Source organism: Euleptes europaea, chromosome 7, assembly GCF_029931775.1.
Source record: "Euleptes europaea isolate rEulEur1 chromosome 7, rEulEur1.hap1, whole genome shotgun sequence".
Lineage (NCBI taxonomy): Eukaryota > Metazoa > Chordata > Lepidosauria > Squamata > Sphaerodactylidae > Euleptes > Euleptes europaea.
Window position 1 is genome coordinate 27,368,574 of NC_079318.1, and position 15,840 is coordinate 27,384,413.

The 15,840-nt window shown below is 44.0% G+C and overlaps 1 protein-coding gene across 1 annotated transcript in view; it reads left to right on the top strand.

Annotated features, from left to right (window-relative positions):
- Positions 1-15,840, top strand: part of RYR2 (ryanodine receptor 2) — a 308,323-nt gene that overhangs the window by 189,308 nt on the left and 103,175 nt on the right. Inside the window, exons 60-64 of the mRNA XM_056853337.1 lie at positions 1,819-1,945; positions 5,048-5,163; positions 7,379-7,443; positions 8,125-8,246; positions 13,051-13,100. Of these exons, the coding sequence (XP_056709315.1) occupies positions 1,819-1,945; positions 5,048-5,163; positions 7,379-7,443; positions 8,125-8,246; positions 13,051-13,100 (480 nt within the window). The remainder of the gene's footprint in view (positions 1-1,818; positions 1,946-5,047; positions 5,164-7,378; positions 7,444-8,124; positions 8,247-13,050; positions 13,101-15,840) is intronic.

A 15,840-nucleotide genomic window follows, 5' to 3' on the forward strand; every position in this document is an offset into this window, starting at 1 on the left:
GAAATAGGCCAGTCAGGTATGGGAACAGGATTTCTTTGTTCTCTCTCATTTCCTCAGACAGGGTACGTATCCAAAAATAACTCTTTCTGGGCTTCATCTCCATCGTGGCTTCAATCTGTATTCCTTGACCTGCTCTCTTCTTCCTTATATCCACACGTCGTTCCATGACTTTTTTAAATGAAAAGTCCATTTCTTGTATGTCTGATCTCTTTATCGCCGGCTGGTTGCTTTCTTGAACTTCTGTCTTCTTCTTTGTATCCTTGTATTCTTCCATGACTTTTTGGGCAGAAGAGTCCATTGCTTGTATGTCTGTATTTGTGGTCATCGTTTGACTTTTCAAGACTTTTATGTCTTCTATAACCAGATCCAACTTCTGATTGCATACCTGTGATGATTGGTCAAGAGTCGTCATCATTGAAATCAGTTGAGCCATCTGTGTTGAAATCTGTTTTAATTGTTTAATTGTCGCCTCAGAATGTTTAGCAAGCATGTCCTGTACTTTTTTTTCCATGGTTGAATTCTGTAAAATTCCCTTTGATTTCATAGGAGCAGGGCTATGTATTAAGCCAGATCAGGGGGAGGTTCCAGAATATGTAACTTAATTAAAAATTTGCTGGTCATCTAGCAGGAGTCCATCACATATAGTTGATAGAGAATACTTCATTGACCAACTTAATATCTTTTTCGGGTTGAAAAAATAAGTATTTAAACTTAAAAAGAAAACTTTTTTAAAATTGAAAATACCAACGAGTTTCCAGACGCTCTAGATCGGCTAAGCCAGGAAGTATTTCAGGAATTGCCTCATCGTGGACCTTCTATCGTCTCTTCTCTATGGTTATTACCTTCAGGAATGGTTTTGAAGTAACACAAGTAAGACGAATTTCCGGTCCTACGACCTTCTTCCTGTTGATTTTGTAGAGGAGTGGAGAGGGGTGTTGGGTAAAGCACAGAGTCTTCCGGTCAAAGAATCCTCTTAGTTGTAGACGTGGCTGGAGGGCCCCATGCAAATTCTCAAAGATTTCTCCCTCCCCTTCCTTTAAGAACGCGTCGGATTGGCAGATCTTACGTCAATCATTCAGGCTCGTTGTTTTAGTTAAAGTTGATCAATTTGATAAGGCTCTTGCTGCTTTGTCTGATGGATCTCATACAGCAAAATCATCCAGTTCAATTAAGGGAGAAAAGCAGTTACCAGGAATGTTTTCTTCAACCCCCTGTTATTTGATAACGCCAGTGAAAGACGAAGGGTTCTTATCTACTCACTTGGGCGCCCGGAGGTGAGGCTTTAATCTTGATATAGTCCTTATGATGTTTATAGGGTGCTGGAGGGTAGAGTCTAAAGCCGAAGTTGCGCGCTGGCGATTTCAATCCCTTCGTGCCCACGGGACCAAACGTCTGAAACTCCGGGGGACTTAGTAAGCTCCCTCGGAGTATTCAGGAGGTCAGACCGCATATATGGCTGCAGGGAATTCCTGCCTCTCAGCCCACTTGCAAGGGCTGGGTTGGGGTGCGGTAAAACACCCCAAATTACATGCAAACTTGGATTTTCTCCCAGGAGCTCCTGGGAAGACGTAGCACTCAGCCCAGCTCAGCACCGGAAGTCTATGGATCAGGGATCTTCTAAGGGATAAAGGAAAGGAAAGGATTTTGCCTGTGTATATAAAAGCATTAAATTTATTTCATGTGTGCCAAGTGTGTAAACAGTAATAATATGGATAATTTAAAGTTAGAAGTCCTATGCACTACAATGCTGTTATGTGCAACATGTCCTGTTTCTGCCCTTCAATTTCACTACCTTGTCATTTTCTTAATTTATTATAGTGGGAGGAGGAAACCATCCTTTACTTGTTCCGTATGACACACTGACAGCTAAAGAGAAGGCCAAGGATAGAGAGAAAGCACAGGATATTCTTAAATTTCTACAGATTAATGGATACGTTGTCTCCAGGTAAATTCTAATCCAGTAGTAATGTACTTTTATAGAACTGAATTAAGCATTTGGAGCATTGTGTTTAATATAAAAGAAATTACAGGATAGGTGAACTTTTGTTTTTTAAAAAACAGGAAAATATTATACTTTACTTTCATTGAATATACATCATGTAGTAAATCTGAAAATAATTTTTATTTATATTTGCGTTTTTGAACCTCCTTAAAACACCTGTTTGCGCCACAAAGGCTGTGTGTGAAAAATGATAGCTTCCCTAAAATATATTGGATTAAAGCAACTGGCGTATAGGTATTTTAAAAAAATTCCGTCTTTCAGTTTGTGCTTGGTTTGTGCTTGGCACAAACAAGTGAATAGAGCAGTGTGGTGGTTATGAACCATGACACTAAAGATCTTCTCCAGATCAAAAACAAAACAAACACACAAAAATCAAGGATCCCTTGGAATAACAGAGATATCAGTATGTCCTTTCTTCTTGGAGGGGATCCTGACATGGGGACTAGCCTCACCTACAAGGAAACACCCTCTATGAGGCTGCAGTGAGGACAGAGCCAGCGTGGGATCAATGTATCTGCAGCATTGCTGATGGCCGCACCAGTTTCCTGACCTGCTTGAGATCAATTTGTGGAACCTTTGGACTGCTTCCGGACCCTGCCTTTGAAACACATGCTTTGAACCTGGACTGAGACCTTGGACTGCCTTCTGACTAGGGTTGCCAACCTCCAGATGGTTATCATAAAAGGAAAAAAAAAAGCACTGATGGCTAAAGCAACCAGAATTATCTATTAGTTTCCTACAATGCAATATGGTATAATACTTCCAGGTTGGTGGGAATCGCACCCGGATCAAGCCTACTCCGGCGAGAGGAACTGCGAGTTATTAATGTGGCAGTCCTAGGATTCCTAGGCAGATTTTTCCATTGCTTTGGGACTTTATAGTAACAGTGTTGGATGTATGATATTGCACTTTGTTATGAATTCTTGTTAATCATTTTTTGTATTATAGCATATTGCTATTGTAGGAAACTAATAGATAATTCTGGTTGCTTTAGCCATCAGTGCTTTTTTTCTTTTATGATAACCTATCATTAAGCACGAGGTTCCTTTTGAATTCTAACCTCCAGATGGTGGCTGGAGATCTCCTGCTATGACAACTGATCTCCAGATGACAAAGATCAGTTCCCCTGGAGAAAATGACCGCTTTGGCACTCTATGGCATTGGACTCTATAGCATTGAAGTCCGTCCCCTCTCCAAACCCCGCCTGCTCAGGCTCTACTCCTAAAATCTCCAGGTATTTCCCAACCTGGAGCTGGCAACCCTACTTCTGACCTTGCATTGTGTGTGTGTGAAGTGCCTTCAAGTCGCAGCCGACTTATGGCAACCCCTTTTGGGGTTTTCATGGCAAGAGACTAACAGAGGTGGTTTGCCAGTGCCTTCCTCTGCACAGCAACCCTGGTAGTCCTTGGTGGTTTCCCATCCAAATACTAACCAGGGCTGACCCTGCTTAGCATCTGAGATCTGATGAGATCAGGCTAGCCTGGGCAATCCAGGTCACTGACCTTGCATTAGGATTGTGTTATTGGACCTCAGACTTTGACATTGGCCTGTGACCTGAGGACCCCTGCTGTGAAACTATGGTCGTTAGGACTTTCCTCCCACCTAGTGGACAGGAAAATTGGACAGAATTATTACCAGTAAAACGTTTGCTGCTCTTTGCATGAGTTGCATATACATTGTGTATTAAAGAGTGCCAAGAAGCTATATAATTTATTAATTGGGTAAAAATTGAACAATAATGCCATAAGATAGATGAATTGGAAACTCTGGCGATGAAAATGGCCAAAATGAAAAGGATTATAGCAACAACACGTGTAAAGAAAAATAAATGAAAAGGGCTATACTCATTTTACATGTGATATTTTTTCGATTATAAGGGCCTAATGCTTAACCACTTGTCATTTGCACATTTTTTTGCACTTAATGGTGTACATAAACACACCTTTTCTTGATTTTATTTCTTTGCAGGGAAGGTGTCAGGTGTGAAAAAAACTCTCAAGAAAGCTCACGGTTAGGGAAATAAAGTCCACCAAAGATTTACTACTAGGGTTCTTGCACTGGTGAAGAAGTAAGCTGTGACTCACAAAAGCTCATAACCAGCTAGACATTTTGTTAGTGTTTAAGGTGCTTCTGGACTCTTGCTCTTTTCTACTGGCACACTACTGCATCCATCGTAGCCTAAGATTATGAAAATGCCCAGACACAATTCAATTTGTATTCTATAAAGTGGTCTACTTCAGTCTATGGGAGAAAACGCATGGTCGCTTTAGCCTCCTTTATTCCCTGTTTCGGCCAGGGTTCAGCCAGGATCGAACGCACGTTCGGCAAAACGCATGCGTTCGATCCTGGCTGAATCCTGGCTGAAATGGAATAAAGGAGGCTAAAGCGACCATGCGTTTTCGCCCTATGAAGTGGTAAAGAGCTGAACTTAAAAATCATAGACAGAAATATGTCTCAGCCACTTTCACTTTTCTGAATGTATCAACCAAAATAAAGATCATACTTCATTTCCTTGGTTTTTCACAAATACAGCACTGGACCCTTGAATGCAGCTCATTGGTGTACTCAGGGCTTTGTGTGTGTGTGTGTGTGTGTGTGTGTGTGGTACTCAGGTACTGGTACTAAATACTGGCAGTTTTTTGGGGGCTCTCCCAAATCCCAAGGGGGAAGAATTGGTGGAAATTGGTGCAACCTTATATAAGTACCAGCACTTTTTTTTTTTTTTTTTTACAAAAAAGACACGGCATGTATCGATTAGCCATTTCCTAATTTGTCTGCTTTCTCTGCAGTACTTAGCTCATCACAGATTTTTCTCATTAATGTGAAAAACAATGTCATGTAAAACTGAGAAGTTAAAGTAATTCAAAAAGTAATATTAACCTGTATATGGAAGAAATGTATTGCTTTCTGGTTTTGTGTTTGGTGTAAATAACAAAGAACAGCCACAAGGATGAATAGATAATGTAAAAGCTACCTTTTTGACAATTCGAGAATTTATACAAATAAGCTGGTTTTCAATTAGTGGGATTTTTTTTCTTATTCCAGAGGTCTAAAAGATCTAGAATTAGACACTCCTTCCATTGAGAAACGATTTGCTTACAGTTTTCTTCAGCAGCTGATAAGATACGTAGATGAAGCCCATCAATATATTTTGGAGTTTGGTAAGCTATTTTAAATAACCTTTTTTTGAAATTATAAAATGTGTTCTTAAAATGAACTACCAGATTAACAGAAGTAAATGGCTTCCAGAGCAATCCTGGGAACCGGAGTGCTCAAGGACGGTGGCCAGGGACAGCCTCCACAGAGGTTTCCCAGCCGCCATGGGGGAAAAAATGGGTTTGAATACAAAAAAATGGGTTTGAATACAAACACTCCTAAAATGGGGGGAAAGGCCCCACTACAAACAGCAATGCTTCACCACCAAAAATGGTGGTGCAGCAACGCCGATGAGTTAAGGGGTGTTCCCATCACGAACGGGGTTAGGAAACTGCCTAATGATAGCCTTGCCCCCCGGAACACTCCAGAAACGCCTACTGGGACGCTGGCATGGTGATTTGCACTGGGAAAACGCCAGTGGGAGGCAGTGCCAGCGTCCAAGGGCCGTGCCGCCGCCACAGTCCAGGAGGGCCAGCATAAGTGGCCTTACACAGGTGTCCATGCCAGTTTGCAGGGAACAAGTGGCACGGACACGAGTGTAGGCGTCACACTAGCTCCTAAGAGCATTCACTCCCTTCAGGATTGCACAGTTCAAGGAGTTTTACTATGATCAGGTCTATTTTTGAGAAATAAATTGATAAATTTTGCTTATTTTAATGTCACCAACAGGTTGGTCTTATTGCCACTCTAACTTACAAAGGGTATAGGAAAAAATTAATGCTTTCTATTTTACTGCTCAGATCATATATTTGATTTCTATTAATCCACATATGCTGCACTTTGTGAAGAAACTGTGTAAGGTTTATGGGGAAAAAACTAAGCAAAACCATTATATTTAAATAGCTATTTCTTATGGCGTATGTGGGAAAAGGCATGACTAAATTCCAAGCATTTTCAAGAAACCAGAAACATGAACCTTGGTAACATTATAGTTCATCCAAAGATAGACATGGAATAACTCCCAAATTTTTTAATTCTAATTTTGTTCTAATTAATTTCCTTCCTTGCTTTAACAATTACAGAAAATTGTCATCCTCCTATGAATTTTTGTCTCATTGGGGTATTTATTGAGTTGATTCTGGAGAAAATGAATATATAATGACTTTTTTTTCACTTCATAACTTATTTATTTTATATTATATTTAAAGTTAACTAAATGTTGACTACGAGTTGGATCCAGGTGGTCACTGAATTTGATTTTCACAACTTTCCCCTTTTCACAGCAGCAGCCCCTGTCACTTGCAAAAAGACATTGCTTGGCCAGGGGAGGTCTCGTAGACAAAAAGAAGAAGAAGAAAGTGTCATGGGGAGGGCTGCAAAGGGGAAGGGGAATCAAGAAAAACCTCTCCCTCTTCTGTCAACAAAGCTCCCAGCTCCACTGGTGAAACGGGTTGAGATTCACTTCCTGGCTACAGTCCTGTGTTGTATGGATTTTGTCTACAACAGGCCCCAATTCCCATCAGAGTTGCTAGGGGGAAGATCTGATAGGAGTGCCTTCCACTCATGATTTTTAGGATCCAGCCACATTATTTTATATATATTTAGAGAAGCTGGAGGTACATAAAAGCAGCCTGAATAGCAGAGACTAGCTTGAGCTTGTCAGAGCTTGAAAACTAAAGCAGGGTTAGCCGTGGTTAGTATTTGGATGGGAGACCACCAAGAAGACCAGGGTTGCTATGCAGAGGAAGGCAATGGCAAACCACCTCTGCTCATCTGTTGCCTTAAAAACCTGGTGAGAGGTCATCATATGTCAGTTGCAACTTGACAGCACATAATTATTATTATGTATTAGGGTTGCCAACTTTCCGGTGGGGCCTGGAGATCTCCTGGAATTATAACTGATCTCCGGACTATAAAAATCAGTTCCCCTGGAGAAAATAGCTGCTTTGGAGTATGGAATGTATGGCATTATACCTGCCTCTCCCCAAACCCGACCCTCCCCAGGCTCCACCTCCTAATTACCAGGATTTTTCCAACCTGGAGTTGGCAACCCTATTATGTATATAGAACTCTTGGGACTCGAACCTCTGTTAATCCATGTCAGACCAAACCGACATTAACTTAAACTAATCTTACACAATCTCAGTTCTGCAGTTTTGCTGCACTATAAATGTATTAAGGTTCAGTAGAGGAATTGGATGAGAGATTCAGTTTAAGAGGACTATAGTAAAAAGATACAAATTAAATCGGACCTTCAGCGCCTTTTCTTTTCTCACACAGATGGTGGCAGCAGAGGCAAAGGAGAACAGTTTCCTTATGAGCAAGAGATCAAGTTCTTTGCTAAAGTAAAGTATATCATTCTGTTTTTTGCTGCAACTATAACATGTATCGATGCAGTGGAGCTGTTGCCCACATAATCTGGTATCTTCTTCACCACAGCAAAGAGATCAGGAGTCAGCTGTGGTAAAGTTATCGAAAATGCCATGGCCAACCTATAGTCTTGTGTCCTGCTAGACACAACAGTGACCCAGGATCCCATCTCATGCATGATACTCATAGTACAGAGTAAGAGTGGGGCTCCTATTTTCATGGTTTTCCCATTAGACATGCGTGGCCCATGGGAGTGGGGAGGGCTATGAAGATCCCAGAGGCTGCTACAAAGAGTCAGTGTAGGAGAGGAGCCACACACAGCCCTGGTGGTGGAGATGATTGCACAGGTTCCCTGGAGAGGTGGCATAGACATTTTCCAAATAAATAAATAAATTTTGAATACTGCGTAGTCTGGTCTTGTCTGTTCCCTACCATTGCCACTCATGGTCTGGGCACAGCCATATACCTCCATCCCCTCCATGGAGAAGGAAAGGATTATCTCCTGAATGTTTAAAAAAATTAGAGAAAAACATGGAGGGAAATTGAATATGTGTTAACACATCTGCAGTTCCATGAATCTAACATGAACTGAGTAAGAAGACTGATGGGACTGCAGGCCTTAAGATATTTGTTTTTGTTTCATGCGTTTATTCCAGGTTGTCCTCCCTTTAATTGATCAGTATTTCAAAAACCATCGCCTGTATTTCCTGTCTGCAGCAAGCCGGCCTCTCAGCAGTGGGGGGCATGCCTCTAACAAGGAGAAAGAAATGGTAACAAGGTAAAATATAATTAAAATAATTGATTGTGGGAGCTAGGCAGATTTATGGAGTTATCTAATCAAGGCAGAGAGAAAATTAACACTGACATGTTTATCTCACGTGGTAATCATTTCCTGATCATTGTTATCTGGATAATTTCTTGGATCTTTTTCAACCCCAGAATTGTTTCCCATGCTATTGCTACTTCTTTAATATTCTAATTTAACAATCACTGTGTAACTAAAGCTAGATGTCTGGGCTGCACGCTTCTTCAGCTGGTGCAATTTCTGTTTGTTTTTAAGCTGCAGAGTAAGGGCAAACGCTGGCATATTTTTGACATTTTTTAAAAAATATGTCCTTTAATGCTTTTAAAAAATGACTGGAATCTAAATTTCCTTTTGAAACACTCAGATATCTTTTAAGGTATTCCTGAGCCTCAGGGACGAAAGTCCTTTGGCGGCCAGGAAGGGGCTGCGCCAGTGTTGGGGGGCCCTGCGCCGGCACCCACGCCACTTACGCTGCGCAGAGTGGCCCCAACGCTGGTGGGGAGGCCCAGACGCCAGTCTCCCTACACTGCTGTGGCAGCCCCACCCAGGGCCACCAGCTGGCGTCCTACTGGCACAAAGCCCTGTGCCAGCGTCCCAGGGGCATTCCCTGGGTGTGCCGGGGCAGAGCTGCCAGTAGGCAGCTTCCTGTCCTCTTTTGGCCCAGCACACCAGCAGGGAGAATGGCGTTGCTGTGCCTGCTTTTTTTGCAGGTGCAGCCTCGCTGTTCTCAGTGGGGCAAAATGCCCCATTTAAAAAATAAAAAGCCGCCGAAAGGCCTTCTAAAGCCTTTCAGCCACACCATCCTCGGCAGCCGAAAGGTCAGGAATGGCCAGTTAATATCACATTTCATATTTCAGATCGGCAGAGACACTGATTTTATCAGTGTGTTAAATATAAGTAGATACTTGCTGCACAAACCTGAGAGCCTGCTGGCTGCAGCACAGATGCACCAGCGGAGCTTCATCACAACATAAGTACTGCCAGTCACCATCCTATGGCCATTCTGCGGGGGCGGGGGGGGGGGAAATAACAGTAACAAACGCCCCTCTATAAAACCAAAGCCCCTAGCAACCCAGGCAGAACCCCTCCACTTGAAGCAGTGTCCTGCTGACACCTCTGTGGCATGTAGGGGCGCAGTCTACCAATGCATGCCAATGCAGCCGTAGCTCCCTGTTCCTGCCCACAGGCAGAGCTCCAGAAGACAGGGACGAAAGACCTGCAGGAGCCACAATCCCTGTGGGGTAAGCTGCAGGATCCCTGGAGTTAAAGTGCTACAGGGAGACCCACAGATGTGAGTTTGAGTCCCAGCATTCATCTGAGTTCCCTTTTGCCAGGAAGGGGGATCCCAGGCATCAGGGCAGCAACAGGGCAATGCACAACAGCATCCCCAATCAAGACTATCCCACACACCCCTTAGCTCACTAGGGAAGGCTGCCTGTGGGGTAGATTGAAAGCATGGGTTTGAGCCCCAGATGGGAGAATGCCGTCCTAAAGGCAAATTCTACCCATTGGCTGGCGATCGGCAGCAAAATGTAAGGCAGGGACTGGACTCAAACTATGTACCAAATGCACCCGACCAACTGAGTCAATCAGGCATATATCAATGGGGAACAGCACAGGGCATTAGGCATTCCCTGACAGCCCTGATCTCACTATCAGCCCTATAGAACTGGGTAGGATACATTGCAAAGACAGACTTGGCCCAGTGGAACTGCACAAGGATAGCATGGCCAATGCCCCCAGTTTGAATCCCACATAGGGAGGCAGTTGAGCTGTGCACAGCTGACACTGGCTCCACAAACAACCTAGTGGTGGATGGGAAGGCCCTGCTGATATGGACTCCACGTGTTCATCATGACATGCCCCATTGCATCCCTCCCTCCTGCACCCAGAGGGCCCAGAACTGTCATCAGCTCCTGTGTGCCCCAGCATATCTTCCACACCGAGCACCCCCAGTCGATATGCATGGTTTATCAGCTGCCAGCAGTGACCTGGGGGAGCGTGAGACCCAGGGACCCACACGCTCACCCTTGCAAGAGCATACTTGTCCCAACCTTCAGCCCACTTCCCATGTGAGCCGCACAAAGCTGCCAGCAGAGGGTTAAGATTGGGAGCGGGTGGGGAGCAATCCTCATCTGTCCAACAGTGACCACACTGGGACCCAGTTACAGAATCTTCCAGAGTTTATTGAACAGCAGCAGGAAGATCAAGATGAGATGCTATGATTGGGGTTGCCACCTGTCCATTATGGCCCCTGTGCCTTTGCAAGCGGCTCCAAAAGGCCATGGGAAGATGGGATGACCCCTCACTATCTCAACATGCCTGTGACTGCTGTACAAGGCTGATGGTTGTCCAAGTAGCTTAGAACCGTGCAATAGCTGGGCTGGAACCAATTGGATAGCAGCCCTGTGGCAGAGTGGCAGGATCCATGCCCACCTCCATTCTGGAGTGGGTCTCCACATTCTGAGCCCCCCCCCCCCGATGTGCACGGCATAGCCATCCAAACAATACTTACCCATCACCTGTATTAAGCTGCGCTTCAGCTGTGGCTGCTCCATCTTCTGGGGCTTTTCCATAGAGCATATTGCTGCAAGGCAGTAGATGCCCCGTGTGTTTGGGCAGCAGTTCCATGAAGCCAGATAGAGTGCTGCAGGGGGAGGGGGATTGGCTGTTGTTGGCATCCTGAGCTACACTGGTGCTCAGGGGCATGTCTGGGGCTGGGGGGGTGCACTTGAACTTTTCCTTTGCACAAGCACTTTTCCTTTGGGCTATACCATGGTTTTTCTGGGTATTACTTTGTGCTGACTATGGGAGTGTTCCCAGGCTCAGAGGCTTAGGAAGCTGACCAAGTCCAGCTCCACCCACAGCAAGCCTCTGGCTACCCCTTTTTCTACACTTGTGTGGTGGTTACCAGAATATCTCCAGCACCCAGCCATGGCAGATGGCTGCCAGCGTACCTCTGCTTTACCAGCATACCTTTCAGATACGCTGGTGTAACTTCCACATATGCCACACACTTTTAATAACATTTGATTAGTAGGAATGGCTCATGGGACACCTGGTTGATGTTTTTTTTGTGTGTGTGTGAAACAATTAAAGAAACATCACGGAGTCACACCTCATCCCATTCACTGTACAAGCGTACAATGAAGACTAGGCCATGTAATCCGTAGATGCTGTGTTGGTTAGACCAAGAGCAAGTTCGCTGACCGTTGTCATGCTTTTGGTGTGGCTCCTTAGCTTGTTCCTTTTTTTTTCTTTTTTTCTATCAAGTATAAGGATGTGGGCAATGCAAGTAGTAACCAGTGGTACCTGGTGAAGTGTGACATAAGTGACAACTTCCACTGAGTGGCAAATCAAGTTCTGCCTAGAATCAATAGCTGAGGGGGAGGGCAGCTGCACCGGAGGCACTGTGAAGATACATTGGTGGTGAATGAACAGCAGAGCCTGTCACAACCAACAAAATCATCAGACAAAGCCTACATGAGGCCGTGCTAGCTATTCATTTGTAGCACACCTGCTTTGTGTTGCCCACAGGTCTCCCTGTCTCTGCTGATTCCCTGTGATGGCCACATGGCCCTCCCGACCTTAGTCACCACTCCCTCCACCCCACCTCAGAAATTACCACTGACCATGGCTCCTATTTTTGGAATCTGATGTTGATCGTCATGATCAGAGAAACAAACATAGCCTGATAATTTATTTACTTTAATCCATTTTGAGCATCTTAAAGAGTAATCTGAATGAATGCTCATAATGACTTCTATTGTTGCTAAGAACTGAATTTGGTCATGAAACATGACACATGAAGCTGCCTTTTACTGAATCAATCCAAGTCAGTATTGTCTACTCAGACTAGCAGTGGCTGTCTAGAGTCTCTGGTAAACGCCTCTCACATCACCTGTGCTCTGAACTGGAGATGCTGGGGTTTGAAGCTGGGCCTTCTGTATGCCATGCAGAAGCTCTACCACTGAACCACAGCCCCTCCCCTCCCTTCCTCCTCTCAAGAAGTGTAATCTAATTTCTGGCTGGATATGGCAACTAAAATGTTGCATTATCTTCTCCAACTGCATTTTCCATCTCTCCTTTTAAGATTTAAAAATATGCAAAGAATTTGTTTCATCTACTTTTGTATTTACTTACTACTATAAATACATTTTGTAGCCATAACCCAGCACAGAGTTAATCTTCTACACAATCTTCTAAACTCGCCTACCGCTTTATTTATTTATTGATTTATTGATTCCGATTTCTTGCCCGTTCTCCCCAGCCAAGGCCAGGCTCAGGGCAGGTCACATCCTTTAAAATATACATCAAAACCATCAAATTTTAAACCACAAAACAGTAACAATCCAATTAAAACAGACAAATCTCAAGATGGTGCTCCAATTTCTACCAACTTGACCAAGTAGACAGGCAGGCTACCCCCTCAGATGGATTCTTATATATAATGTGAAAGGGGCGGAGGAATATTCATGATTGCATTTATTTCCTGCAGTTTCACCAGCTATTCATATAAGTTCCCTAAAGTTATTAGCTTTGTTGTCAATGTTTTTCTTTTTTCTTTAATTATAATATGTGCTTATTTAACCATGTTTGTTAAGGAGATGCTCTTGAAAACTTGTTTTTAATACTCTCAGTCCTACATTCTGCTCAGACAGTTGATTCTTTCTGCAAAACATCGTGTTGCTTTTCCTTGCTCATATATCAGCTGTTATTTTTCTTCTTCCTTTGTTTCTTTTCCCTCTTTTCTCTTTTATTTTCCCTTTGTCTTCAGCCTGTTCTGCAAACTTGGAGTTCTTGTCAGGCATAGGATTTCACTGTTTGGTAAGGAGACCCTTGACAAATAATTGTGTGAGCATCCCTTGATTTTCTTCCCCATTCTTTGCAATTTGTTGAGTGCTGCTACGTTGCATGCCGCATGCCTGCATGGTCAAGGGCACGATCTTTGTGGGCCACTAATAACCCTTTAGTCTAGTCAAACACATTGATTTTTTTTACAAGGTAGTCTAAAAGTTCTGTAACAATTGTATTGTCTGTGTAATTTAAAAAGTAAAATAATAATAATTGTCTTGCTAAAGAAATATATGTGAAATAGTCGTGAGACATTGTTTAAATGAGAAGTTTTGTAATCTTATCAAGTGTCGTATTTTAAATACGCGTAATCTTGTCCCCTGTTGACTGAGGAATTCAATTCCCGTAGCAAGCATTTATGGATCCCAGCCATTTTTACCCCAATCAAGTAACCTTCTTCTGCAAATGATGGAAATGATGCATTTTGTTCCATGTGCTTAAAAAATGAGTAGCTCCACTGCTCTTTTTCCACACATGAAAACTCACTTCAGATGAGTAATGAAAAACCTCATGTACATTGTTAGTGAGCATCTGAAGCACCCCTCCCCTTCGCCCGTTCCCTATCAGCTTTTTCCAGGCGAGTGAGTGGCTTGCCTTGAGTTCTTGGGATGGCAAAGCCCCTGCCTCCATTCCCCCCCCCCACTGCCTGCGCACTTGCCCCACCACTGCCTCCAGTTCTTGAAGCGGCCGAGCCCCCTGCCTCCATCCTCGCCGCCGCCTGCGCGCTTGCCTCGCCGCGGCCTTGAGTTCTTGGGACGGCCAAGGCCCCTGCCTCCATCCCCCTGCCACTTGCCGAGGGTCCCCGCCCACCCCTCCCCGTGCTCCATTCCCCGGCCTGCGCGCTTGCCACACTGCCACCTGAGGGTCCCCTCCAGCCCTCCCTGTGTATGTGCGTGTGTGCGCGAGATCCCCGGGGCGCTGGCAAGTGTGTGCGTGCATGTGTGTGTGGGGGAAGCCTTCTTCCCTCTTTCCTTCCTTCCTTCCTTTCTTTCTTTCTTTCTTTCCTTCTTTCCTTCTTTCCTTCCTTCCTTCCTTCCTTCCTTCCTTCCTTCCTTCCTTCCTTCCTTCCTTCCTTCCTTCCTTCCTTCCTTCCTTCCTTCCCTTCCCTTCCCTTCCCTTCCCTTCCCTTCCCTTCCCTTCCCTTCCCTTCCCTTCCCTTCCCTTCCCTTCCCTTTCCTTTCCTTTCCTTTCTTCCTCTTTCCTTCTTTTCTTTCTTTCCTTCCTTTCCTTTTTTCCTTCTCTCCCTTCCCTGCATAGCCTCTCCTAGGTTTGCAAACCTCCAGGTGGTGGCTGGAGACCTGGCAACCCTAGCCTCTTCCCCCCGGTATGCCCGGAGATCTATGCCCGGTATGGCCCCTGAATGATGTTCTAAATGTCCAAATGGCCCTTGGAAGGACAAAGGTTCCCCACCCCTGATTTAGATAGTTGAAAGAGAATTTCATTGGTTCCTGGCCATTTCAGAGACATATCTTTGATACATTTTCTTGGAGAAGTACTATGAATTTAATCTGTGCCATATTTTAAATTCTCATGGTCCATGGTAAGCACTGTAGATATGAAGTACTATTCTTGAACATGATAGCCAAATAGAGATATTCATTCAAAATGAAAGGGGTTGTTGCAGTTGTCTTGGCTTAACATTGATGAATTCAAGATAGTCTTGTTGCCTGAATTTTAGCAGTAGGTTGCAAATATTGTCTTGAACTAGTTAAAGATGCTGACATTAGGTGTCTAGCACAGTTAAGGATCAAGTGAGAAACAAATTAGAAAACTTTTTTTTTTAATGGAACTACAGATCAGAAGAAGAAACGGTTTAATCCTTCCCATTCTATCCAGTTTTGCCAATCCAAACTGTTTTGACCATGCCCAGCCATTATTAGTTTTGAAAGGTGAAAAACAGAGCAATAGGCCTGTCTTTTTCCCTTACAGGGCTAATAATAGCTTGGGAGGAGGGGGAAGAAGTTAAGTTTGATTGGCAAAACTATGGGAAAAGTTTAAACCCCTTCTCCCTCTATGCTAAGTCCTCCATCCACATCAGGCCTCTCTTGGTTGCAGTTTTCATTTTTAAAAAGCCCTGTAAAGATCTGTTCTTTCTAGTATCTTGTCTGGTTTGACTTTAGATAAATAATTTCTAATATTTTTGGTGCTCAACTGAAATCTTGATATCTTCTGGGGGAAACAGATCCAAAACAGTAGTTTGTGATATTGCAACTTATATATAGGTGAAGCTAAACTCATCCAAAGGGGGGGGGGAAGCCAAAGCTGTGCTCTTGGTATAAGCTTTGGGGATGATTGGATTTTCTTCTCTTTCATGCTAAAGTTGTGCAGGCCCTTTAAATTACATGTCTGTGTTGTGTAGGGTTGCCTGGTTGTCCCTGGCCACCAATGGGGGATGGGGGTAGAGTGGCCAGATCCAGGTTGGGGAAACTCCTGGAGATTTGGGGATGGAGCATGGAAAGGACAGGGTCTTCAGTAGCATACAATGCCATAGAGTCCACCCTCCAAAGCAGCCATTTTCTCCAGGGGAACTGATTTCTAGTCTGGAGAAGAGCTGCAATTCCGGAGGATCCCTAGGTGTTGTGCTTCATAGAAGAGAAGTGGGCCTAGTTTTAACATAAATAAGAGGGAGCCCACTGTACCCTACTGCACCCTCCTTTTCTATTATAGTTTACTGATGTGCTCCGTTAGTAGCTAGAGTTAGTCCATAGGACTT